The sequence below is a fragment of the Prionailurus bengalensis genome, chromosome E2 (genome assembly GCF_016509475.1).
Source record: "Prionailurus bengalensis isolate Pbe53 chromosome E2, Fcat_Pben_1.1_paternal_pri, whole genome shotgun sequence".
Classification (NCBI taxonomy): domain Eukaryota; kingdom Metazoa; phylum Chordata; class Mammalia; order Carnivora; family Felidae; genus Prionailurus; species Prionailurus bengalensis.
This window is the reverse complement of record NC_057352.1, coordinates 43,718,578-43,743,607: the sequence shown is the minus strand read 5'-3', so window position 1 is coordinate 43,743,607 and position 25,030 is coordinate 43,718,578. Positions and strand designations below refer to the sequence as shown.

Here is a 25,030-nt window from a genome sequence, read left to right as displayed (position 1 = left end):
AATTCCCCAGCACAACCTGGAAAATAGGTTCAGACAAATCATTTTATACTAAAAGTTAGGGGTTAGGAGCACTAGAGCACTGGAGCACTGAGGCTGCCCATAGCAGCCCTAGCTTGCAGGCTCCTGCTCTCGAGGCCCCATGCGCCTGAGGTCAATCATCTGAAGCTGTTCCAGGGCAATCTGGAGCTGTTCCACAATGCCTTCTTCCTTCTCTTCACCCTCCTCAGGCAGTTCTGTCACGGGGAGCTGGAAGGCCTGGCTCAAATAGCTATTCAGGGTCTGTTTGTCCAGGCCGGGATCAATGTTCATCAGGGCTTCACGTACCTTGGGTAGGGTTACTTTATCATGGCTACCCCACAAAGAAAGAGAGATAGGCTTTGACCCTTCTGTACCCCAGGCCCCAAGATGTCCTCTGCTGAGCTTGAGCAGTATATAGTACCCAGGAACAAACTCAGTGCACAGGGAGATCCAAGGCAATGAGATGCCACCCTGTGGCCCAACCTGCAGGATATGCCTATGGCTAAGTGGGCCTGAGGACCTCAGGAGTTACTCACAGTTCCAGGCCCAGCTCCTGCTTTAGCTCCTGTAAGTACTCATCCTTTTCATCCATGTACTGTTCCCACAGCTTTTGCACAAAGGGCATACTCTGGCCCTCCTCATCCTGGGAGGGTCCGTAAGGCAGGGTGAGGACACATTGGTTAGGGTCCAGCAGAGGCCAGGGCAGGGCTGGGCAAGTTCCTGGACAACTCCCACTCCCCGACACACACCCATACCTACCTCTATAAACAATGAGTGGTAGTTGAGCAAGTCTGCATTGCTACTGTTGGAATGCCAGCCCCCTGCCTCCATCAGCTGCTGGATTCTCTCTTCCCTCTTGAAGGGGAAGGTGCTCTTAAGGACAGTGCTATGGGGAGACACAAGGGCCAACAGGCCTGGCTCAGGCCTACCCACTTATCTTCCTGTACCACTCTGCCAGCCCCACTACTGCTCAAAAGGGACAACAAGTGTTGGGGCTGTGAGCCCTTCCTGTCAGGCTCCCCTTTCCCCTGCACACCTGGGAGCCTGGCCAGAGGAAATGTTGGGCAGGAGTTTGTGGTGGCTGGACTGGCCTCTCACCTTAAGTTTTCCATGGTTATCAGCCCCTCATTCTGACTGTCAGCATTTGTCATCTCCTTCAGCAACTGTACTACGGTCTCCTTCTGCTTGATGTACACACTCTCGCTCCTCTACAGGGAAGGAAGCATTGACTAACTTGCTGCTTCCTGAAGTGATAGGGATAGACCTGGCCTATGGTGGGGACAAAGGGTGGAGGGCCAGGTCCAACCTCACCTTTCCCATCAAGAGTGCATAGAACTGGCTCATGACCTCATTAGAACGGAAGAGCTTGATATTTTCAAAAATGGTGTAAGCCCAGGCCATGGCATCACCAGGTCCAAAGCGATTTTCCAGGAAATTGAAGAAGAAATCTGGGAATTTCTCTTTCTGCAGGGTTGGGGACGACTGCTTAGTAACCCTGCCCCATGGTGGGTTAGCCCTCCCCCCTAACACCTTGATGGAATTCCCGGGAGGATTCTCAAGGCCACACCAGGCCCAAATGGCCCATAAGATCTGACCTGCTCCTCAACAAGACGTTCCTTCCAGGCATCTTTGAGTAGGTTTACCACATCCTTCTTGGTTGGCTTCTTGTTCTCCACAATGCCATCAAATCGAAGGAAAGAGGGGATGGCTTCCCCATAGCCCTGCAAGGTAGAATGTCAGCTCATCTCTGGGCCCAGGCAGAGCCCAAGATGGTTCCCCAGAATCTCAAGTCTTAGCAGCAAGGCCTGGCTGTTCTGACTCTGGCCCCAAGCCTCCCAAGCCCAGGGACCCCTACCAGACCAGGAAAGAAGTCTTTCTCCCGGAGCAGGCCCTCGCCAATCTCCTCCAAGAGCACATCCACCAGCTGGTCACTGTTTTTGCCCTCGGCCAGCATTTGCCAGCGATCTGGGCCCCCAGCCACCACACCTGCAGGTGGGAAGAGGGAGCTGGAGTCCAAACCACATCGTTGAGCACTCCCTGGGAGTCCAATGGCCATCATTACCTTCACACTTGGTCCAGTCAGGCCGTGGTGTAGAGGTGCGCTGGATCTCCTGGAGCTCAGAATAAAACTGGTCCCGCTCCTTCAGTGTGGTCATGTGCAACTGTAGCAGTATCTCGTGCTCCTTGCAGACCTCTTCATAGTCACCTCTCAGGCTGTCCAGCTACGGACAAGGTGATTGATCCTCACTACCCACCTGCATGACCCTTCCCTACCCTGCCTGACCTGCCTGCCCACCAGCACCTGCTCCTGCAGATCCTTGTTGGTCTTCTCCTGCATTTCAAAGTCCCTCCTGGGCACCACATCTCCAAAGTTGGCTTTCATGGTGTTGAGTTCCATCTGTGTGCGGGTCAGGTCTTGCCGGGTCATCTTCAGAGCCAGTGTTAACTTAACGGGGTCCTCGCCCCAGATGCCTGTCAGGGTACCAGCCAGCTTGCATCACCCTGACTCTAAGGCCTGTAGCCCAGGGCAGGGTTAGAATATTCCTCAGGGCTTGTTCCAGGTCCTTCTCTCGCTGCTTGGGAAGCCCTGGGTCTTTCCTACAGCACTAATATCTTACAACTTCAAGCTTAAACAGAGAAGTCCAGGACACGAAGTACCAGACCTGTCCTGCTCTCAGGGAGTCTCAGTTGCCTCAGCGGCCAACAATTGTTTCCTACTTAAACAAGGAGTCTATGATTCTCAGTCCAGCTCAGAAGATCCACAGACCCAGGCAGCAGCAAGAATATCCCCACCTCACCCCACCCCACCCCCCAGCATTGTGAATGGGCATGGAATGAACAAATGTAGGAGAGTTGAATGGGGACGAGTGGCGAGACTCCTCTAGTGCCTCCTCAGGGGAAAGAAACCCACCTCAGGCTTACCTGGGGACTGGGCTAGTGACATGTCTTCCCGCTGGTACCGCAGCTCATTCAAGTCTGCAATGAGGATCTTGCGGGCATCTCGCTCACTGAGGTAGTGCAGGTACTCCTCAGCCAAATTCTTCCTCAGTTTGGACACCTGTTGGGAAGGTGGCTGTGTGGTCATGGGACTGTACTTAGCGAGCCATCAAAGGGGATGGGATGGATGCTGGGTGGCCACATCAGGGCCTGGGAAGAGAAAAGGTAAAAGAAGGAGGCTGGCCATTCCTGAAAATCCAACAAAGTGCCAATGCTTCCTCCTGTGGAGAAAGTCTGGGAGTCAAGAAGCAGGACTGCTATCATTTGGGGCCACATGGAACCAGTGCTAAGCCAAGAAGGAAGACAGAATGTGGAAGTAGGGCCTCTGGAGGTAGGTGGTGGCTCAGTATATCATTCCAGGCAGAAGGGTAGAGAGTTAGGGGTCACCTTAGTGCCCAAGGCTTCAGGTCACCCCTGGGCTGGAGGTAGCAGTAATTCAGGGAGCTGGTCACCACACCACTCCCATTCACCTCGCTCTGCAATGAGATCTTCTCCTCGTTCTTTTTGTCAATGAGTTTTAGCAAATTCATCTTCTCTTTCTTCAGCATGGAGATTTCATATCTCTCCTCAGCCCGCATGGCCAGGATCCTCTCGTTGCAGTCCTCATTCACAGTGACAAGTTTGGCCTTCAAGGGCTCCAGAGCCCGAATCTTCTCCCTCTGGTGGGCTAAGCAGGGACAGGTGGGAGACTACCTTTGGGACCATGGAGAACAAACAGCCAGGAGACACTGATCGAAGGTAACAGTGAGTGGCTATGTCCCTTGCAAACTCCAGGAGTCTATCACTGCCTTGTTCAAAACATGGCTCCTGCTTAAGGCCTTCCTGCATTGGCTTTTAAACCAGAGACACAGTCTAGTTGAGGACTGGGGTTTTCATCTATGCCCTTTCTCTCTATAGCCTTTAGTCCTGTAGTTGTACCATGCCCGGCACCTCCTAAGCCTGGTTGGGAGCCTCTACTTCCCAAAGGTACTCACTTAATCCTGGGCTTCACTCTCAATAGTGAAGTTGCTCTCTTACCATACTTCCCAAGGACAGGAGGTGGTTAGGTGCTCTATCACAGGACAGTGTAAGCAAAAAGGCTGAGCAAAGCTTGGTGACTTCAAGGCCTAATTAGTAGCTGCCCAACATGGCTGCATAACCCCAGAAGGTAAGAGTTGGATGCTCTCCATGCCTTCCAGACTGGACCCAGGCACAGAGGCTGCAGTCTTACCCAGCATCACCTCATATGCATTCTTGATGGAAGATAGCAATGGCTTGTACGTTTTAAAGTCCTCTATGAAGAACTCAAAGATTTCTCTGTAAGGCTGGCAAGAAAAGGGGACCTGTCACCTCCTGGCCTATAGCTGCCACTCTCTTAAGTTTAGAAATATTGTAGCATGAAGTTACCTGGTGACCCACATTCAAATAAATACCCCTGGGCACCACATGGGTCGCTCATTGCCAGGAAGCTGAGGGGTAGCTATGTCCCTCTCAACTGTTCTCTGGAGGCTGTTCTCCTGGTGCTATCTCTGAAGGCTAGCAGATGACCTGGGTCAGGGCTGTCCCTTCTGTATCTGAGCCCCACTTTGGCTCTCCAGGCAGCCAGCCTCCAAGCACTGTGCCTTAGTTAGCCTCTCACCATCATCCCCTTGCCATCTTACAGACCTGTGAGGACAGGAGGACATTCAAGCCTCTAGCTTTGTATTCTCACCTGCAAGTAAAGGTATGGTTTCCTGTCCAATTTGGACACAAGTTTTGGGGCACAGCATTATGTCCTGGAATTAGCACAGGCTCTAGAATCAGTCCTGAGTTCATATCCCAGCCCTACCACTTCATAGCTGTATGCCTTCTCTGAACTTCTGCTTCCTTGTTGATGAGGTACTTTCAGCCTATGAGATTGTATACAAGGCCTCATTCAGGGCCTGGCACACAGATGGTGCTCAGCAAGTGTTTCTATCTGTGACTAAGTCAGAAGTAAGGGATTTCCTGTCATCATCCCTGTTAGAACAGGGATTTGGTGATTCCCTCCTTAGTATGTACCAGAATCTAATCTGCATCTAAGTTTCTCTATGTGTCTGGGCTAAGTTCCTCAAGCTTGAGTCTGTCATCTCTGGGCTGGTGAACACCATATGACCCTTGCTTGCCCAATTGCCAGGATTCAGGCTCCATTCACTGATGTCCAACAACCCAAACTAGGCACTGGGGGTCACAAAGCTGAAGGAACTGGAGACAGCATCCAGTTCACCTGACTCAGGTGTGAAACTCAAGCCTCAGGAGAGTTTTGGTTCCAGCTTTGCCTGCTCGCTGACTTTGTCATAGAACCTGTTTCCCTTACCAGGAATAGGGACCCAAAAGAGAAGGGAGAGGATAGTCTCTCCTGAAGTCTGAATGCTGAGTCCTAGTGAGTAAAATTTCCTCCCACCTGTCCTCCTGCCCTCCCCACAGTTATTCTGTGGCTCTGACCTGCAACCTCAGCTCCTGGGCAGAATCTGTGCTCAGGTCCAGCAGGAGAAGCTCCTTGCGTAGGTAGTTCTCTAGCTGCTCCAGGTATCTTGGCTTAGTAGTGCCCAGGGGCTGCTGCTGCCAACTACTGCAGGGTATGGTGGGATGAGATGTGATGGGCACACCATGGGGCTCTTGCATCCTTGGTCTGGGGCAGCACACACCCCTGTGCTGTCTCTGGGCCCAATGCTGGGTCTGTACCAGCCCATCCACCACAGTGCTGACCCTGGCTTACCCTGCTCGTTTCCGGTAATCATATGAACAGGGCTTTCGATTATGCAGAATGGTCTGACCACTGGTGTATGTGGGCCATGGGGACAGGTGGCCACCAATGGAGAACTGACAGGACTGCAGGAAGAGACAGGTGAGGTTACCAAGGCAACATTGCTCCCATTCCTGATGCTCCTCTCCATCATCCTCCTTCTATTCTTTTTAAAAAAAAATTTTTTTTTAACATTTATTTATTTTTGAGACAGAGAGAGACAGAGCATGAACAGGGGAGGGTCAGAGAGAGAGGGAGACACAGAATCTGAAACATGCTCCAGGCTCTGAGCAGTCAGCACAGAGCCTGACGCGGGGCTCGAACTCACACACCGCGAGATCGTGACCTGAGCCGAAGTCGGACACCCAACCGACTGAGCCACCCAGGCGCCCCCATCCTCCTTCTATTCTTAATTCCGCCCCCCCCAACATCTCTTTCTCTCTCTCTTTTTTAAGTAGGCTCCATGCCCAACATGGTGCTTGAACTCATGACCCCAAGATGAAGAGTCACATGCTACAGCAACTGAGCCAGCCAGGCGCCCCTCCCTAACATCTCTCTCTGTCTTTTTAAATGCTTATTTATTTTTGAGAGAGAGAGCGAGAGCGAGCAGGCAGGAGAGGGGCAGAGATAGATGGAGACAGAATCCAAAGCAGGCTCTAGACTCTGAGCTGTAAGCACAGAACCCAACGTGGGGCTCAAACTCACGAGCGGTGAGATCATGACCTGAGCCAAAGTCAGATGCTTAACCGACTGAGCCACCCAGGCACCCCCCCAACATCTCTTAATATGGTTCATAATTAAGAATGTGGGCTCTAGCACCAGGTAGTGACTAAAGCCAATGCAGATTACCAGGTAGGGATGGGCCCTGACTGGAGGGGACCAGAAAAGGCTAACATCTTGGAGGAGGAGGTAATAATATCTGTGATGTTCATTCAGTAAAACTTGAATACGTATATGAGAGGAACTGAGGCCACTCTAGGAGAGGGGGTGTATCTCAGGTTTAAAGGTGGGGCACACAGACTGCCTGGGTAACACTAACACCTCAGGGAAACAGCAAGAATTTTTTTTAACATTTTCATTTATTTTTGAGAGAGACGAGAGAGAGAGACGAGAGAGCAAGGGGGATACAGAATCCGAAGCAAGCTCCAGGTTCTGAGCTCTCAGCACAGAGCCTGACGCAGGGCTCAAATTCATGAACCACAAGATCATGACCTGGGCCAAAATCAGACACTCAACCAACTGAGCCACCTAGGCACCCCAACAGCAAGAATTTTAAAGAGCTACGGGGGCGATTGGGTGGCTCAGTCGGTTGAAAGTCTGACTTCGGTTCAGGTCATGATCTCACAGTTGGTGGGTTCGAACCCTGCGTTGGGCTCTGTGCTGACAGCTCAGAGCCTGGAGCCTACTTCAGATTCTGTGGCTCCCTCTCTTTCTGCCCCTCTCCTACTCATGTGCTCTCTCTCTCTCAGAAATAAACATCAAAAAGCAATTAAAAAAAAAAAGAATTTTAGGGGCACCTGGGTGGCTCAGTCGGTTAAGCACCCGACTTCGGCTCGGGTCACGATCTCACAGTTTGTGAGTTAGAGCCCCATGTCGGGCTCTGTGCTGACAGCTTAGAGCCTGGAGCCTGCTTCAAATTCTGTGTCTCCCTCTCTCTCTCTGCTCCTCCCCCGCTCATGCTCTGTCTGTCTCTCCTTCAAAAAAAAAAATTAATAAAAAAATATGAAAAAAAAAAAAGAATTTTAAAGAGCAATGAATAGGGGCCAATGTCCAAGGAGAGCAGGCTGGTTGAGGCTGAGGCCTGGGGTGGCCAGTGTAGAGGGAGTCAGAGATGGAGCAGCAGCTTTATGCAGAAGGGCTGTCCTCAAAGCCTTACTTATGACTGTGGAAAAATTAATAAATTCCTAAATACCCAGAAATTAGAAAACTCCTAAATGTCTAAAAAATAAAAGCAGTCATGAAATGTTTACAAAAAGATTTAATGTGGAAATATGCTAACCCTACAGCTCTAAGGGTTAAGTAAAGCCTGAAATTAAGGAATAAGCACAACTAGGTAAAAATGGAAGTCTAGAAAAAAACAAGAAATAATGTAAAAAGTTATCAACAATTATTATTCTCTAATGATAGGCCATTGGATGCTTATTTTTCTACAATTGTACATTTTTCAAAAATTTCTGGGATCCCGGGGGGGGGGGTGCGGTGGAGGGGCTCAGTCAGTTGAGTGTCCGACTTGGGCTCAGGTCATGATCTCCTGGTCTGTGAGTTCAAGCCCACATCAGGCTCTGTGCTGACAGCTCAGAGCCTGGAGCCTGTTTTGGATTCTGTGTCTCCTTCTCTCTCTCTCTGCCCCTCTCCTGCTCATGCTCTGTCTCTCTCCATCTCTCCAAAATGAATAAACATTAAAAAAAAAAAAAAGAAAGAAAGCCTTAAGATTTCTTTTTGTTTGAGTTTGAGAAGAACTATCAAGAATAAAATTTTTAAATAGTTAAAAAGAGAGTAAATAAAGTATAAATAGGCAAACTGGAAAAATGAGAGAATTAAAACTGCTAAAAATCAAGCCAGAAAAACAATTTTTTTGAAATTTTATCAAAATTGTGATTTTGTGCCAAGTAATTCTGAAAGACATCTGGGAATTTGTCAAAGAAGCATCTAACCCTAGTGAATTGATAAGTTTTTCAGACTTTCAAAAGGCCAGGACTTGTGTTCTGTCTGCCGTTTGTGTGGGGAGAAAACATGGTTATCCTACATTGATTCTGGGGCAAGTGCGGCTTCCAGGTCGTTGTTATCATTACCAACTGGCCTCCACCAGCCAACGGGTGCAAAATGTTTCACTGGGGCTCCTACCTCTCTGCTTCCTCCTGAGGGTGAAAATGGGAAGGGGCGTGGCCAGGGGGCGGCGTGAGGGAGTAATGCCCTCTGGTGGTTAAGAATGGTGGTGCCCTAGGCTGATGGCTCGGAGCCTGGAGCCTGTTTCAGATTCTGTGTCTCCCTCTCTCTCTGCCCCTCCCCCGTTCATGCTCTGTCTCTCTCTGTCCCAAAAATAAAATAAAAAACGTTGAAAAAAAATTAAAAAAAAAAAAAAAAGAATGGTGGTGCCCTCGCAGGAAGAAAGTGCTTAGGCCCAGGTACACGGTAGGATGGCAGCTGGGTGGAGGGGGGATCATGTGCCCCATTATCGGTCTTCCGAGGCCCTGGCTGCGCTTGGTCTCTGCGAAGAGTCCACACTGATTCCTTTTCCCTCTCTGGAGTCTGGGTCCCCACGTTGGGAATCTCCAGCTTCATAAAGTGTGGGTCCCATGTGTCCTTAAATTCCCCATAGGGGACACACACAAAGAAAACCACCACACAGCCCATAATGCTCCACTGTGAACTGCAGTTATAAGTTTGCTAAACTGTGTGTGTGTGTTTTTTTTAAAGTCGGTTTGCTAATTAAATAATTACAACCCTATGACTGTATCAACAAAAGTTCAAAAGTACTTAATAAGACAGCATTCATTATTTTTTTTTTTAAGTAAGCTGTACACCCAACACGGGACTTGAACTCAAAACCCAGAGATCAAGAGTCTCACACTCTACGGACTGAGCCAGCCAGGTGCCCCAAGACAGAATTCATTTTTATATAAAAAAATTAAAAGAACAGGAATGGTGGAAGGGCAGTTTCCTGAGGCTAGTAGAGTCTCTTGCCGCCAACCCAGAGCCAGCAACACAAGGGGGTAATAACATCTTTTTACTCCTGCCTTCACACATTTACTCACAACATTATGGAGCTCTCAACATATGCCAAACACTCAAGTACGCTATCAGGGAATCAGGGCCATACAGAAAAAAAAAAAAACAAAAAAACACAAAAACAAAAACAAAAACATATAGTCACAGCCCTGAAGGACCTTGGTAGATCTGGTGTGACCATCCCAGCATCTAGCACAGTGCCTGGCATATGGCAGGCTGAATGAAAAAATGAGGTCCACTCCAGAACATTGAGCTGCAGGGGAAGGGTGTCGGGAAGGAGCTGAGTCTCTCTCTGCCAGGGGAGGTCTGGAAAGGCTTTTCAGATGAGGTGCAACCAGTTTGCACACCTCTACCCTAAAGCCTGATGGGTCTGGCCACTGTAAGCCACACTTCCCTGACTGGAGAGAAGCTGCTGGCTTCTGGGGGGGTGCATGTTTCAGGTGGGTGGTGCTTTTGGGTTGCAGAGAGGGAGGCAGCTAGGGTCTGGGAGCTGACATTTGGGTTTCCAGCAAGACATTGCCACTAACCAGCGTCTTCTGTCTCTGGGAAAACTTTCGGTTCTGGGAGCTCTTGGTTTCTGTGAGGTAGGAGTCATCTACGGTCACTCCTGAAGGCTGTATGTGTGTTCTGCACAGAGAAGGGGAAGACAGTGGTAGATGACAGAGCTCTGAGTGGGGAGAGCACCTCCAACCTTCCCAGATCAACAGGACATGGCCTCTTTTCCCTGCAGAGCTAGGCTCTGGGTCTTCCCAGCAGTGCCTATAGATTCCCAGAGATGTTGCCAATAAGTTCCTGGCCATGGGCCCAAAACATTTTCCTACATTCCTGGAAACCTTCTCATGCTGAGGATCTCATCAATCCCTACAGTGACAGGATACCTTCATGAGTGCCCTTCATGAGCCCAGAGAACTCTGTGGACTTAAACTTTCATTCAGTGTTCAGAGGAGTTTCACGTTTGTGACTGGCACATTCTGGGGGTGTGATACCAAAGACAGGTGTTAGGACAAGAAGCACAAGGTCTGAGGTCCAAGAGCTGGTGTGTGAGTCCCCATCCTGCACTTACTGGCTGAAAGGCCTGGGGGTTGACATTTGGGGTTCCAACAGGAACCCCCAGGCAAGCCATTTGACCTCTCTCAGCCTAGTATGCTCATAAGGAAATGGAGACAATTCTTGCTTTTCCTATCTTATAAAGTTGTTGTGAAGTTTAATACGAGGAAAAGAGATATGCAAAAACAGCCTGTAAGCTGCAAGAGCTGTGCAGATGTTAATGATAACCATAAGGTGGGAGAAAAGTTGATTCTAAGAAGGTTCCTTAGCTCCTAGACCTCTTGGGAGGGAGTGCCATCCTTCCTCAGGCTAGGAAGGCATTTGGGGATCAACAGGGAGGGCTTCCCTGGGAAGGCAGATCCAGGTGAAGAAAAGGGAAAAGTAATTCCAGAAATCCATGGTGGCAGTGGGTGGGGGTCATTTATGCTGCCAGACAGACCTGTGTCTTCGTTCCCTTTGCTAGCCAATGACCTTGGGCATACTGTTTAACCTCTCTGAACCTCAGTGTCTTTGTCTATAAAAGTGAGACTGGGACTACCTGTATTCCAGAGAAGTTGAGAGCAGTAAATGTGAATCTAGTTGGGAACCTAAGGACTTGGTTCCTTAGTCCTACTCCATAGAGCAGTGACACCCCAAACGCTAGTCCTCTCTTATCTCTCAATGGGACAAGTATGAACAAACCATATCAAATAAACAGCAGCTATAGAAAAGGAAGGTTTTTTGCATTCGTGCACTCTCTCCATCTCTCAAAAATAAATAAACATTAAAAAAAAATAGTCACATGCTCTACTGACTGAGCCAGTAGGGGACTGCCCCTATATTTCTTCTCTTCTCTTCCTTCCTTTCTTCCTTTTGATACTTTTTTTTTACAGTTTATTTATTTTGGGGGAGAAAATTCAAGCCGGGGAGGGGCAGAGAAAAAGGAGGACAGAGGATCCGAAGCAGGCTCTGCACTGTCAGCTTGAACAGTGCTGGGCTTGAACTCACAAACTGCAAGATCATGACCTGAGCCAGAGTCAGATGCTGAAGCAACTGAGCCACCCAGGCACCCCTATGCTTTCTTCTTCTTCTTCTTCTTCTTCTTCTTCTTCTTCTTCTTCTTCTTTTTCTTCTTCTTCTTCTTCTTTTTAATGTTTATTTTTGAGAGAGAGAGAGAGAGAGAGAGAGAGAAACAAAGCTTGAGTGGGGGAGGGGCACAGAGAGAGGGAGGGAGACACAGAATCCGAGCTGCTGGCACAGAGCCCCATGCGGGGCTCGAACTCACAAACCGCGAGATCATGACCCGAGCTGAAGTTGGTGTCTTAACCAACTGAGCCACCCAGGTGACCCCCTATGCTTCCTTCTTAAAATAGATGGGGATTCTCCTTCTGAATCCATTTCATATCCCTTTCAAACATGACTGCAGTTTCCTAAATCATTCCTGTGCTGGGTAACAACACTCTTTCTCAAGCCTGCTGCCTGGTTCTTATAGTTTCATTCTAACTCTGGATAAAATAATCAAATTGGCAAACAATTTCCTGACTTTTGTAGGCTTTCTCTGTTGAGGTAGCAAACCCTGAAGGATTAGAGTTTAGGTGAGATCAAGTTTTTGCGTTGGAAATGAGTAGAAGGGAGAAACTACGTTCATTAAACAACCGAATGTTTAGTATATGCAAGAACTGTGATGAGAGCTTCGTATATTCTGCCTAAATTTTCCCGGCAATGTTTGTGAGGTGGGCTGTAACATCCCCACGTTTGAGATACAGAAGCAGAAGCCCAGAACTTAAGAGACTTCTTGGGTTCCCAAAGCTAGAAAGACATTTATCCCCAAATTTTGTCTTATTATGTACATTTTGTGGCTTTCCTGGCTAATAGAACTTGTCAAATTTTGCAATGCCCAGAGGGTGCAACCTCTGAATAGACAGCAATTCGATAAGCATCTTTGCCATAAACCAATGGGTGAAGAGGCCATTTATCTCTGTGGCTAAGAGCTAAGAAGTCTCACATGGCTGGGTTCAAATCCTAGCTCCTCCACTTGTAAACGTGTAAAACACATGATCTCTCCAGACTTCTATTTGTAATAGAAGTATCCAGAAGATATTACTACTTCATAGAGTTGTGAGTTAAATATGCTATATATAAAGCACTTGGCACATCATATACGCTCAATATAAAGAGGCTGGCTCTTACTAATGTTAAAGTGCGCCAGCTCTTTTGCTAGCACGTAATGTCCGCATTCTGTTTCTGCCCCAGCGATCCGGTGGGGCTGAAGCCCCGAATCAATGGACAGAAGCTTTTCTCTTTCTGCAAGTTCTCCAAACCCTCCTCTCCGCCCTCAGTCTGGCCAGCGCCTACCTCGAAGTGGTCGCGAAGCTGGAGCACCGCGGCTTCGGGAAGGCCATGACCCTCGGGCAGCCGGACAGCCAGCATCCACTGCCTGTGAAGTTGTGGTAGTGTACAGCCGGTCGCTATGGCGACCAGGCCCCAGCATCCCAGAGGCGGGGGCGGGGTCAAGATTGTGCCACGCCCCCTCACCCCAAGGCCGAAGGCTAGGAGGAAAGCCAGTTAGCAAAGGTGGACTCGGACCCGGGAGCAGGGTTCCCTCAGTCAATCACTACAGCGGACTTGACCCTAGCTATCACAACTGAGGCGAGGGGATAAACAGAGGCAGTGGGGGAGAGAGGGAAACTGAGGGCCTGGAGCTACGTTGCCAGCGGGAATTGTAGTTTTTGGTTTCTTGAAGTCTCTGCCGGGCAGGCTTATCACTGAGCAGATTTGTACTACATCTCCCTAAGTTCTTTACGATCCCGGGTTGGCCCGCCTCTGGAGAGCTCTGCATTGTGGGATATGGAGTCCGAAATGTGGCGAGGCGTGGCAGTGTCCAAAGAGAGATGCCGGACTCGGACTCGGTTTCCCTGCGACCTCAGTAGGCTCGCGGGCCATTGGCTGAGCGGGGAGGATCTCGTCCCGCTCCTCCCCGCCCCCAGTGACACAATAGCAGCTCCCTCCAAGATGGCGGCGGCGACGGCGGACCCGGGAGCTGGGAGCCCGCAGGCTGGAGATTCCTCTGGCGGGGGCGCTGGGGGCGGGCTGCCGTCCCCAGGGGAGCAGGAGCTGAGTCGGCGCCTGCAGCGCCTGTACCCCGCTGTCAACCAGCACGAGACGCCGCTGCCGCGCTCCTGGAGCCCCAAGGACAAGTACAACTACATCGGCCTCTCCCAGGGCAACCTCCGCGTCCACTACAAAGGTATCGGCCTGTTTGGCCCGCTGGGGTCGGGCGGAAGGCCAGAGCATCTGTGGGGTGGCGATGCTGCCCGCCCCTGCCCCATCACGTCCCTTCCCGGGCCTGGGTGCTTCGGGTTAGGCCTTAGACCCTGTGGGGTGTCCAGGGTGTTGAGGCTGACCAGGCCGGGGGTCGACTGCTTAGACTGCTCTTCTCTGAGACACCTAATGTCAAGAGAACTGCAACAGGTGTCCATACCCAGTGCTGGGCTGGAGCTTCCACCCCTGGGGGCCTTCCTGCTTGTCCTGGGATAGCTCCCAACTCCAGCTGAACCCTTCACCACGGCTTAGTTTTTGGAGTGTCTGAAGAAAGGGGTGGTCACATCCCCTTCATTAGCCAGAAGCCTGTGGGTTTGCTCATCTGCCAGACATCACAGACAGGTCTTGGAGTTTTCTACTAAAGTTGAGGGGGGTGGTCTTCCAGAGCTCCCCCACCTCCCCTCCTCTCCCAGGTGGACTGCCTGTATTCTGGAGAGACCGCCAGCAGCACTTGGAAATCTCTCACATGTATGCACATTGCCCGTACCCTTGTTTAGTTTGTATGGGAGACAGTGTCTCTGGCAAGGCTGCTGTTGACAGGAGGAGGTGAGCCAAAGGGGGGAGGTTTATGTGTTTGCTCAGTTGTTGTTTAGTTGTTCCTTGAACAATGTAAGGGCTTCCTCTAGCCACGAAGGGTTCACCCCTTCGTTGCCATGGAGCAGTAAAGAATGAGGTTTCTATTTACATTTCTTCTGAAATTTCTTCCTTGCTCTCTCCTATTAGGTCATGGCAAAAATCACAAAGATGCTGCCTCAGTGCGTGCCACCCACCCCATACCTGCTGCCTGTGGCATTTATTACTTTGAGGTGAAGATTGTCAGCAAAGGAAGAGATGGGTAAGCCCCTTTTACCACCTTTTTCCCCCAGCACTGACCTGTTTCCTGTGGTCAGAGTTTGATGACTCCTGGCCGACACTTGTGACTGATGTGAGCTGCTGAGCCTCACGGGTCTGGGCTGCAGAGGGTTGAATAGTGGGCTGCCTCTGTTTCCTGACTGTTAGCATGGCCTGGTGTAAGCAGAAGCCCTTGGTAGCAAGCATTGGGGGTAGAGGAGGGGACTTCTCTTCAGTGATGATGTAATGAAATACCTCACAGGTCAGGGAAACAAGTAACAAGTTTACATTAACAATTCAGTGTCCAGAATGGGATTTCCCCTACTGCTATATGGCGTTTGTGACTTCCCTCCTTTCACATTCTTGCTGTATTCAGGGTTCCTTTTTATGGCATTTAGTCATGTAGAGGCCCTTATAGGCTTCAAAGGGATAGTAGAGTCTTCACAGCATTCATCACAGCTGTGGCAGTCACTGGCCTGTCATCTCAGGGTAAACATCATGCACATGGTCAGAATCAGGTGACCTTGCTGCTCATAAACTTGTTTTTCAGTCTAGGGATTTGAACACCAGTTGGACCAGCTTTAGGAAGGCCCTCATTAAAGTCAGCATTAGGGAGGCTCCCCATTTTAGGGTGATCTAAGCAGACACAGGAAATCAGAGGGGAGATTTTTCAGTTTTCTTTTTTTCTTCCTTCTAGTCAACCTTTTTTACCTTTGACTGTGACAAAGCAGGTGTTTAACTTATAAAAGAACATGATTTCAGCTGTCTTGGAAAGGCTTTCCTCATCAGACCTTAAATCTGATGTGGGAAGTTTGCCAACTACACCAGTGACCTTCGTGCCAACCCTGAATGTGTGTTCTTGAGCATTCAGAATACTTCCTCTCTCTTAGGGACTGCCCCTCTTATGGTGCATGCAAAATGCCTAGCCAACGGGCTGTGCTGGGGGAGGATTGCCATAGTTGGAGGTTTGCCTGCTTCCTCAGTGAAGTTGTAACGTCCGTTCCTGGGACGGCTGTGTGGTCATGGGTAGATGGTGGGGCTTCCATCTCCTTGTCTATACTGTGGGGAGCTAGGCCAGTGTCTAAGCTGCCTTTAACCCCATAACTCTATGATTCTGAAATTCTGGTCATGGCAAGCTGTTGCATCTTTTCACTTTTATTCCCATCTAGTGGATTTACTGATAGGAAACATCCTATTGGAGGGTCTTAAAGTTTCCATTTTCCCTTTCCATCATCTGATAAAAACACATATATACCTATAATGTGTTTGAACACTAGTGTGAATGAGAATGATCTCTTAAAACAAAACAAACACTACAAAAATAATTTTAGTATAGACTGAAATGGCAGTGGCAGGAGTCTCATATTGCCAGAAATTGAGGGGCATTTCTTAAACCTGCAGGGAGGAAAATCACTTGTTTTCTCTATAGTCTGTATCATGATAACAGCTGAGCTAGAGAGAAAAGAACAGTTTTTCAAAAGGGGAGTGTTTACATGTAGAGACCTGGATTCCTTCAAGTGGCTTTTCAAATTTCAGTTGTTAAATGGATCTTGAGTGTGAGTGGGGTAGGGGCAGAGACAGAGGGAGACACAGAATCTGAAGCAGGCTTCAGGCTCTGAGCTGTCAGCACAGAGCCTGTTGTGGGGCCTGAACTCACACACTTTGAGACCATGACCTGAGCTGAAGTTGGATGCCTAACCGACTGAGCCACCCAGGTGCCCCTGTTAGTGGCCTATGTTAATTGACCACTGTCAGATGGCAAGTATGTAAATGTCTCTTCATGGCTTCTTTACGGAATCCCTGAAAGCCTTCTCATGGTTAGGATGTAGCCAGATATTGGTATGGCCCAAGAGTAGTTTTGAGGAGTCCAAGGGCAGTTACAAGACAAAGTGATCAGCTTGTTTTTTGTTTCCTGTTGATATCGGAGGTGTGCTTCTTACCTGGCTTTGGTCCATGACTCAGGTGTTAACCGGTTGTATAGCTTTTCTGTATTATCTAGTTCAAGCCTCACAGCATCTCTGGAAAGTGGCTGGAGCAGATGATAATTTACCTGTTTTGTCAGTGAGCCCTGATCCCTAGAATGTTTGGCAGCCTACCCAAACATTGGTGCCATTGGTGGCACTGCTTTGGGTATGCAGTGGAATAGCCTAACTTGTTAGATGCCCTTGCCTGATCCCAGACATGGGTGTCCATGCTGTTGCTGACATTCCCCATTGAATCCATTCCCTGGGTAGAGTGAAGGAATGTCTAGTTGGATTCTTAGGGGATCACAGTGTTCTTAGGGGACAGAGCTACAAAGTGTTTACTGCTCAGTGGGGCTAGAGAAATGTGGCTCTTTACTGGGCTTGATTGACTTACTGAATCTATAAACCTATTTTTCTCTAGATTTGAGTACATTTGTAAAAGGTGTTTGAACCCAGTTATCGGTGTCATTTTCTAGAAAGGCTTTGTTCTGATGATGCCTTTTGTAGAAGAACATACTAATCTAGTCTAGTTATAAAGTTTTATTCTGGGAGTTCAAGGAGTATTTATTCATACCTACTATGTGCTAGGCCCATGCTGGGTATAGAGAGAATAAAGGTAAAGCCAGCACAGGCCAGCTTTGTCCTCAGGGCACTTGTGGCCTACTCAGCAGAGAGTGGACTGAAATGTTCTCTGAAAGAGGTGGCAGAATGTGGGCTTGGTTTTGAGGGATGAGCAGGAATTTCTTAGCAGGTGAGACCTGTTGGACCTACAATGAGTCTGGTTGGTAACTGGCATGGAGTCAGAGTGCTAGGCATTCTGGGCACTCCTTAAATGTAAGAAAGAGCTGAAGAAGGAGGGGCTATGTTTCAGCTAAGAGCTTGGCACAAATTGATGGGCTTCAGCTGCATTTTGCTGAGTCACCAATACTAGGAACCTCAGGAGTGGGTCTGGTGGGGTGAGGAGACATCAGAGCCCTGCCAATGGTGCCAGGAGATAAGGGCATCTGGGTTGATCTTGTTAGAAAGCCAGTAAGGCCCTGAAGCTGAGGATCCCTAGGGGAAATGATTGTTTAAGCAGAATTTGTGGACCTGTGGGTGTCCCTGGCTCTTAGTGATGACACATGGAGGGTGTGGCTGGCCAGGCTGACAGATGCTCCAGTGTGACCCTCAAAATAGACTGTAACATCATCCCAGCAGGAGCAGTCTTCTGACATGTGATGGGTGGCTCTACCCAAGAACAGTAAGCCTGGGCTGGAGCACTGGATGGAGTTGAGGTGGGGCTCTTCTTTGCAGCTGGGGCCCAGGCCCTGGCCATAGTCAGCCTGCCTCTGCTTGAACTTGCAGCTGACTTCCTTTGGCCAGGCAGCAAAGCATTCATCATTAATTCTGTACACCACAATGAGGCACCCATTGTTTAGTCTTAGTCCCAGGCTGGGACCCATGAGCACAGGCATGAGGCCCATCCAGAGAGGAGGCAGATATGCCTATGCACATGACCTCATGGGGTGGTGTAGAAAAGTCCATTCTATAGTGTACGCTATACCCAGGAGTGGCCCAGAGGTTGGGCTTCCTCCTGTACCTGAGAGTTTGGGGAAACCTTCATAGAAGAGGTGATGATGCTAAATCTGGAAGGATGAACTAGAAGATTTCAGGTTCTCACTTTGTTGAGAAACATGCTGTAGGTAGAAGGAATAGTGCATCGTGCTCTGTGAGGAACACAGAGCATGAGGTAGGCAAGGGCCAGATTGGAAATACCTTGTGTGCCTTGGCAAGGGAGTATGGGCTTTATTCTGAGGGAAGTAGCAGTGTTTGAGGACTTTTGATCTGCCCATACTTTTGAGAGTGGATAGAGTAGAAGAGACTGCTGCTCTGGTGCAGCCAGGCCCCTCTTGGTGAGAGCCCTGTCCAGTATGGGCCAGTAGCTTTAGGTCCTACACTCCAGGCATGGTTTTCCAAAAGCAGATGTCTTCTCTCTCTCTTGGCTGGTCTTTCTTCTGTATGGTGAGATATATAGAAGAGGGATGTAGAAAACTGGTGGGCAGAGAGGCTTTCTGGGGGTGAAAGACTCTGCATGTGCTTACTCTTTGGTTTTTTGGTTTTTGCCAAGTCCCATCTGAAAGACAACACTGTCCATAATTTTCCATGGAGACTCAGCCACTCACTCAATCAAGATCTCACCTGCCATGTTCCTGGTCCAGAGAGCAACTTGAGATCGGGCCCTCCAACCTAGAGACAACATGTGACTGGTCCCTCACCCTGAGTTCCTTCACTCTAGTCTCTGTACATTGTACAGAGCCATTGAGAAGTAGGTGTTCATCTGTGGACTTGGGGAAGGCTTTGTCCTACCTGCCCTCAGAAGTAGGGTCTGTCCTTGCCCAAGGCAGGTACAGATGGTGGTTGTGCCCTGTTCTTCCTGACTGCCCTGCAATTCTGGTGGCCTCATGGGCAGATGCTGAGCTTTGGGTTGCATCTCTCCCCAGTAACACATTGCACTGTTTCTGGAGACATGGAGTATTTGGGTTCTGGAACGTCATGGAGTGTGGTATTGCTTACCTGTGTTGGGGGTTAAAGCCCAGGTCTAGCTGGGCATACTGAGTTGAAGCTCTGGTACAGGGTGAGAGGACTGGAGTCCACATGGTGTCCACTTTTCTGGTAGGACTTGTTCCTACACTGAGCACATCTGGGCTTCCCTGGGACCTCCCTGCTCACTGTACATCGTCACCCAGGCTCCAAGTTGTGAGCTGAGAGTGGACAGTATGGCTTCTTTCTTTATAACTGGGGACTTCCTTAGTCAAGCGTCAGCCTTTAGAGAAATTCCTAAAATTCACTGCGTATCCCTCCTCCCCAGTTCCTGTCCTCATTGTTTTTTGTTTTCTGGAATGTTTGTTCTTTTCCCTAGATGGGTCACCATGCAAGGGAGATTCCCTGTTAGAGGAGAAGCAGGAGCTCATTGTGCTAGAGCACAGGAGGATGGACTCAACAGCTCTGCATGGCAAGCGTGTTGTGCTATCCTATTCTGGGGCTATTAGGAAAGAATCAAGGGTCCCCGAATGGGTCTCTGTGGTCAGGGGTCAAATTGGAAAGAAAGGACTGATCACTGGGAGAGGGATGAATAACACCCATGTCTAAATGCAAGAATGTTCCTCTGCTTCTCCAGAAATTCTGCTCAAAATCCACATGAAATATCTTTGTAGCTCCAGGATCTTGGTGTTTTGTTGTAATTGAAATGTGAGGTCATGGCTCTACTGCTAGAAATGAGGCTGGGGAACTTAGTGATAGAACAGAGCTCAGCCTCTCTGTCATGAAGGGGCCGGAAAGCACAGCTCTGGATTGTAGGGAAGTGGGGAGGGGCTGGGTAAGTCTTTTGCACTCCTCTTAATGTTCTCTTCCTCTTCTACCTCTTGGACCTTAGAGATGACCTGGCATTTCAGGGAAGTTTACCTTAGATTATAGAGATGGCAAGTGTCAAGGCTCAGATACCCCAACTGCTCACTCAGCTTCGGTAACAAATGTTACTGACTGATAACGGTGCTCGTCCTTAGTCAGAGCCCCAGAAGTTTTCCTAATGGGCAGTGTACCAGGCAGCTGCTATTTTTTTGGTCAGAGTTTCATCATGAGACAAAACCTACTAGCTCCGGGGGTAGAGGCAGTTGGAAGATGAGAACCAGTGGAGAGAGGAGAAAGGCAGTTGTGCCCAGATGGTGAAAGGGCTCAGCTCATCTCTTCCGGAGGACATTGCTGAGGTGGAGCTGAACCGGAAGGAAAGAAGCAGAGGGGATGGTTTGCTGAGTAGAACTGGTTGTAATCCAATTTGCAAAGCCATATATCTGTAATTTGCGTGGGTTGTTTTATAGAATGCTCTCTTATTTTTTAATTTTAAATTTAAAAATTTTTAGTATTTTTAAACTTTTATTTAAATTCTAGTTAGTTAACATACAATGCAATATTGGTTTCAGTAGTACAAATCAGTGATTATCACTTACATACAACACCAGGTGTTCATCACCATTGGCCTCCTTAATACCCATCACCCATGTAGCCCATCCCTCATCCACCTGCCTCCATCAACCCTGTTTGTTCTCTATCATTATGAGTCTCTTATGGTTTGTTTCCCTCTCTCTCTTTTTTTTCCCCTTTCCCATATGTTCATCTGTTTTGTTTCTTAAATTCCACATATGAGTGAAATCATATGGTATTTGTCTTTCTCTGATTGACTTATTTCATAGTACATAGTATTAGCATAGTATACTCTAGTTCAATCCACATCATTACAAATGGTAAGATTTCATTCTTTTTGGTGGCTGAATAATATTCCATTGTGTGTATATATACCACATCTTTATCCATTCATCAGTCTATGGACATTTGGGCTCTCTCCATAGTTTGGCTATTGTTGATAATGCTGCTATAAAAATTGGGGTAGAATGGTTTATTTATTTATTTATTGTTTATTTATTTTGAGAGAGAGTGTGGGGGAGGGACAGAGAGAACGGGACAGGGAGAAAATCCCAAGCAGGCTTCACACTGTCAGCACGGAGCCCTATGTGGGACTGGAATCCATGAACTAGGAGATCATGACCCAAGCCAAAATCAAGAGCTGGACACGCAACTGACTGAGCCACCCCGGTGCCCCTAGAATGCTCTTATGTATGTATATATGTATGTGTGTAATCATATTTTTATTTTATCTTCAATTTTTTAATGTTTATTTATTTTGAGAGAGAGAGAGAGAGAGCGCGCGTGAGCAGGAATGGGGCAGAGAAAGAGGAGCAGAGAGAGAGAATCCCAAGAAGGCTCCATGCTGCCAGCACAGAGCCCGATGCGAGGCTCAAACTCACAAACTGTGAGATCATGACCTGAGCCAAAATCAAGGGTTGGACACTTAACCTATTGAGCCACCCAGGCACCCCTATTTTTTATTTTTTTTAAATGTTTATTTATTTTTGAGAGAGAGTGCAAACAGGGGACATACAGAGAGAGGAACAGAGGATCCAAGCAGGCTATGCACTGACAGCAGAGAGCCAGGTGTGGTGTTCGAACTCATGAACCAAGAGATCATGACCTGAGCCAGAGTCAGCTGCTCAACAAGTGAGCCACCCAGGCACCCCTAGAATGCTCTCTTTTAATAACAGCTGTTGTGCCAGGAGTTTGTTGGTAGTTATATTTGCTTTTTTTAAAAAACCAAAATGTAAATAATACATAGAATTTATCAACATCTGACACAGTGTACATATTTATTTATTTAAACTAAATTGTTCAAAAAAATTTTATCTTTAAGTACTTTCTACACCCAGTGTGGGGTCCCAACTCACAACCCTGAAATCAAGAGCTGTACACTCCACTGACTGAGTCAGCCAGGTGCCCCTGACTCCATGTACATTTTAAAAACGGCAGAAGGACAGAGAGATGCAGTTTTAAACAAATCTAGGTTATTACCGTTATGTATGTTCTGTCACTTGAGGCCAGTGCAGAAAGCAGATATCATTCCAGATAGTTTAAGCAGAAAATGGTTTAATATCTGGAATTTGATGTTTTCAAACTCATTGAAACTTAGAGCTTCCAGGTAATGGTGGGTGAGGTTACTTAAATAAGACGCCCTCCTGAAAATAATGAAAGATGCTCAGTTACAAACCAGCAAACTCAAGGCCAGTTTTTGGATGAATACCTATAATTAGAACATTAAGGGTAATGTCTGAGTAACTAAGGGCATTTGCTGTGTCCACACTCAGCTATGCTTTAGCTCTATAGTTACATAGGGCCAGAGAAGTAGAGGTTAGGGCCCGGAGCCTACTGGATATGGGGTCTGGTGGGAACTCTTTCATATTAAGTTAAGGTACCAACTACCTATACACTCTGGTTAAGGGCAGTGTATTTGGTTTCTGAATGTGACAGGCTCTGGAAAGGCAAGGCTTGGTACTTGAGATTCCCAAGATTCTTAGGGAAGAAGCCAGAACCCGGAGTGTGAGTAACCTGTCTGGGGCCACCCATGGGGACTGTTGTCCCCCTTTCTGTCTTGTGGGCTCTGTGGGTGTTTTGACAGTGCCCTTGGCAGTGGATGCATGAGGCACTCCAGACCCACGTTCAGAAACACCTTCTTCCCAAGAAGCACATCCTGACTCAAGGCCCTTTTGCCTCAGGCATGTTCTTCCTTGGATGGTGCTGGGTTCAGTTCATTCATCTCTGTAATGCCCCGTCTCTCAGTGGGGGACCTGCACAGAATTGGGCTCAGCAGGTAATTGGATGGCTTCTTAGCAGAGGGGCAAAGTGGGGCTGTGGCTGCTAGAGGAGCAACTTGTATACAGCAGCCAGTGTCCTGATGGACTGTGGCTTTAAGCAAGCCCATCAGACTATGAAATAAATATTAGCCCTTATTTCAGACCTAAATGCCAGTTGGTGTTTTTCCTGAAATGTCTCCCAGGGGCCATTTGTAACCGTGGTCCTAGAGATCTCTTGTTAGGGAGGCTGTTGATTTCTTTATCTAGGGCAGGTTCTGATAGGAACAAGATTGCCAGCCTGCTGAGCTGTGGCTAAGGTGTCAGATGTCAAGATGAAACTATCAGGTAAGATTCTAGTAGCTCTTCAGGGGTCTGGGGCAAGGGAGAGGAGCAGTGGTGACAGACAGAGTCGATACCTTCCCTTAGCCTCCAAGAGCTGTCTTAGCCCTAAGGCTGAGGAGCTTGTCTCTTTTCTCTCCTCTTTGTCGCTTCCTATCAGAGTTCTGTGGGCCTGGAGACATTCAGTTGATGGAGCTTAAATTTAAAATGTTTAGGTCCCATGATCCTTGGTTCATATATTTTAAACAGCATTTATTAAAAGTGCCTGTGGGCTTGCAAGCCCATAAAATCCACATTTTCTATAAGAAGAAATTGATAGAAAATAAAAAGAGCTAGGTCTGTGTTCTTTTCTTTTGTCATCTGTTATTTGCTTATGGTGAGGGACTTCTTTTGGCCCTGGTATAAGGCGAGAATCCTCTGATGCTTTCCACTGTACTCTGTGCCAAGGCCTCCTTGTCTCATCTGGAAAAGCCAGATGAGGCTAATGCTGACATGCAGGGCCCTAGGAGTGTTCTTAGTGACTGTGTGTGTTTGTGTGTGTGTGTATGTGTGTGTAGGTATGTGTGTGTGTGGTAAAATATTGGTAACAAAAAAAAAATCATTTTAACCATTTTTAAGTGTACAATTCAGTGGTATTAATTGCATTCATAGTCTTATGCAATCTTCACCACCATTTTCCAAAACTTTTTCATCACCCCAAACAAAACTCTGTACCCATTAAGCAATAATTCCCTATTCCCACCCACCTCCCAGCACCTGTAACCTTTCTGTTTCTATGCATTTGCCTATTCTAGGTATTTCATATTGATGGAATCAGACAAAGTTGTCCTTTTATGTCTTGTTTATTTCACTTAGCATAATGTTTTCAGGATTTATACTTATCTCCTGAAACGTGAGATCGTGACCTGAGCCGAAATCAGGAGTCAGAGGCTTAACTGACTGAGCCACCCAGGTGTCCTACCTAAAATAATTTTTTTTTAAATCTTTATTTAAATTTGAGAGAGAGAGAGAGAGGGAGAAAGAGAGAGAGGCAGAGCATGAGCAGGGGAGGGGCAGAGAGAGAGGGAGATGGAGAATCCAAAGCAGGCTCCAGGCTCTGAGCTGTCAGCACAGAGCCTGACATGGGGCTTGAACTCACGGACAGTGAGATTGTGACCTGAGCCGAAGTCAGACGCTCAACTGACTGAGCCACCCAGGCACCCCCTAAAATAATTTTTAAGTAGGTTCCATGCCGTGGAGCTTGAACTCACAACCCTGAGATCAAGATTGTGAATTCTACTGACTGAGCCAGCCAGATGCCCCCAAAATTTTAATTTTGATGAAATCCAGTTTATCTAATTTTTTATTTTGTTAATCATGATTTTGGTGTCTCATCTAAGAATCCATTGCCAAATCCAAGGTCATGAAGCTTTTCCCTGTTTTATAATAAGAATTTTATAGTTTTGGTTCTTATGTTTAGATTGCTACTCCATTTTGTGTTAATTTTTATAAATGATATGGAGGAGGGGTTCAACTTCATCCTTTTGCATGTAGAAGTCCAGTTGTCCCAGCACCAATTGTGGAAGAGACTATTCTTGCCCCATTGAATGGACTTGGCACCCTTGTTGAAAGTAATTTGACCATAGATATGGGTTTATTTCTGGACTTTAAATTCTATTCCATTTGTCTATGTTCCTACCTTATGTCAGTACCACACTGTTTTGATTACTGTAGTTTTCTAGTACGTTCTAAAATCAGGAAGTGTGAATCTTTTAACTTTGCTTTTCTTTTTTCAAGATTATTTTAGCTACTTGGGGTCCCTTGCATGTCCATATGATTTTGAGGATTGACTTCTCCAATTCTGCAAA

General features: G+C 47.7%; 2 protein-coding genes across 5 annotated transcripts in view; one reads left to right on the top strand and one right to left on the bottom strand.

Moving 5' to 3' along the window:
• Positions 1-24: 24 nt before the first annotated feature.
• Positions 25-13,336, bottom strand: TSNAXIP1 (translin associated factor X interacting protein 1). Of its 4 annotated transcripts, XM_043600855.1 has the most exons (16): positions 12,869-13,334; positions 10,015-10,114; positions 5,732-5,844; positions 5,458-5,584; positions 4,226-4,319; positions 3,486-3,682; positions 2,941-3,076; positions 2,321-2,490; positions 2,081-2,240; positions 1,874-2,004; positions 1,614-1,739; positions 1,330-1,482; positions 1,117-1,226; positions 778-904; positions 555-661; positions 25-349 (listed from the first exon to the last, which is right to left on the bottom strand). In XM_043600855.1, exons 1-16 carry the CDS (start codon positions 12,913-12,915, stop codon positions 109-111), a joined length of 2,139 nt encoding a protein of 712 aa, XP_043456790.1. In that variant the 5' UTR covers positions 12,916-13,334; the 3' UTR covers positions 25-108. The 4 variants fall into 4 exon arrangements, with proteins under 4 accessions (XP_043456790.1, XP_043456792.1, XP_043456791.1 ...); XM_043600857.1 differs by lacking the exon at positions 1,330-1,482 and having other exon boundaries at positions 12,869-13,336; XM_043600856.1 differs by lacking the exon at positions 10,015-10,114.
• Positions 13,337-13,359: 23 nt separating this feature from the next.
• The window catches only part of RANBP10 (RAN binding protein 10), a 65,330-nt gene continuing 53,659 nt past the window's right edge, over positions 13,360-25,030 (top strand). The window contains exons 1-2 of the mRNA XM_043600860.1: positions 13,360-13,760; positions 14,558-14,669. Coding sequence (XP_043456795.1) covers positions 13,361-13,760; positions 14,558-14,669 — 512 coding nt within the window. The 5' untranslated portion in view covers position 13,360. The remainder of the gene's footprint in view (positions 13,761-14,557; positions 14,670-25,030) is intronic.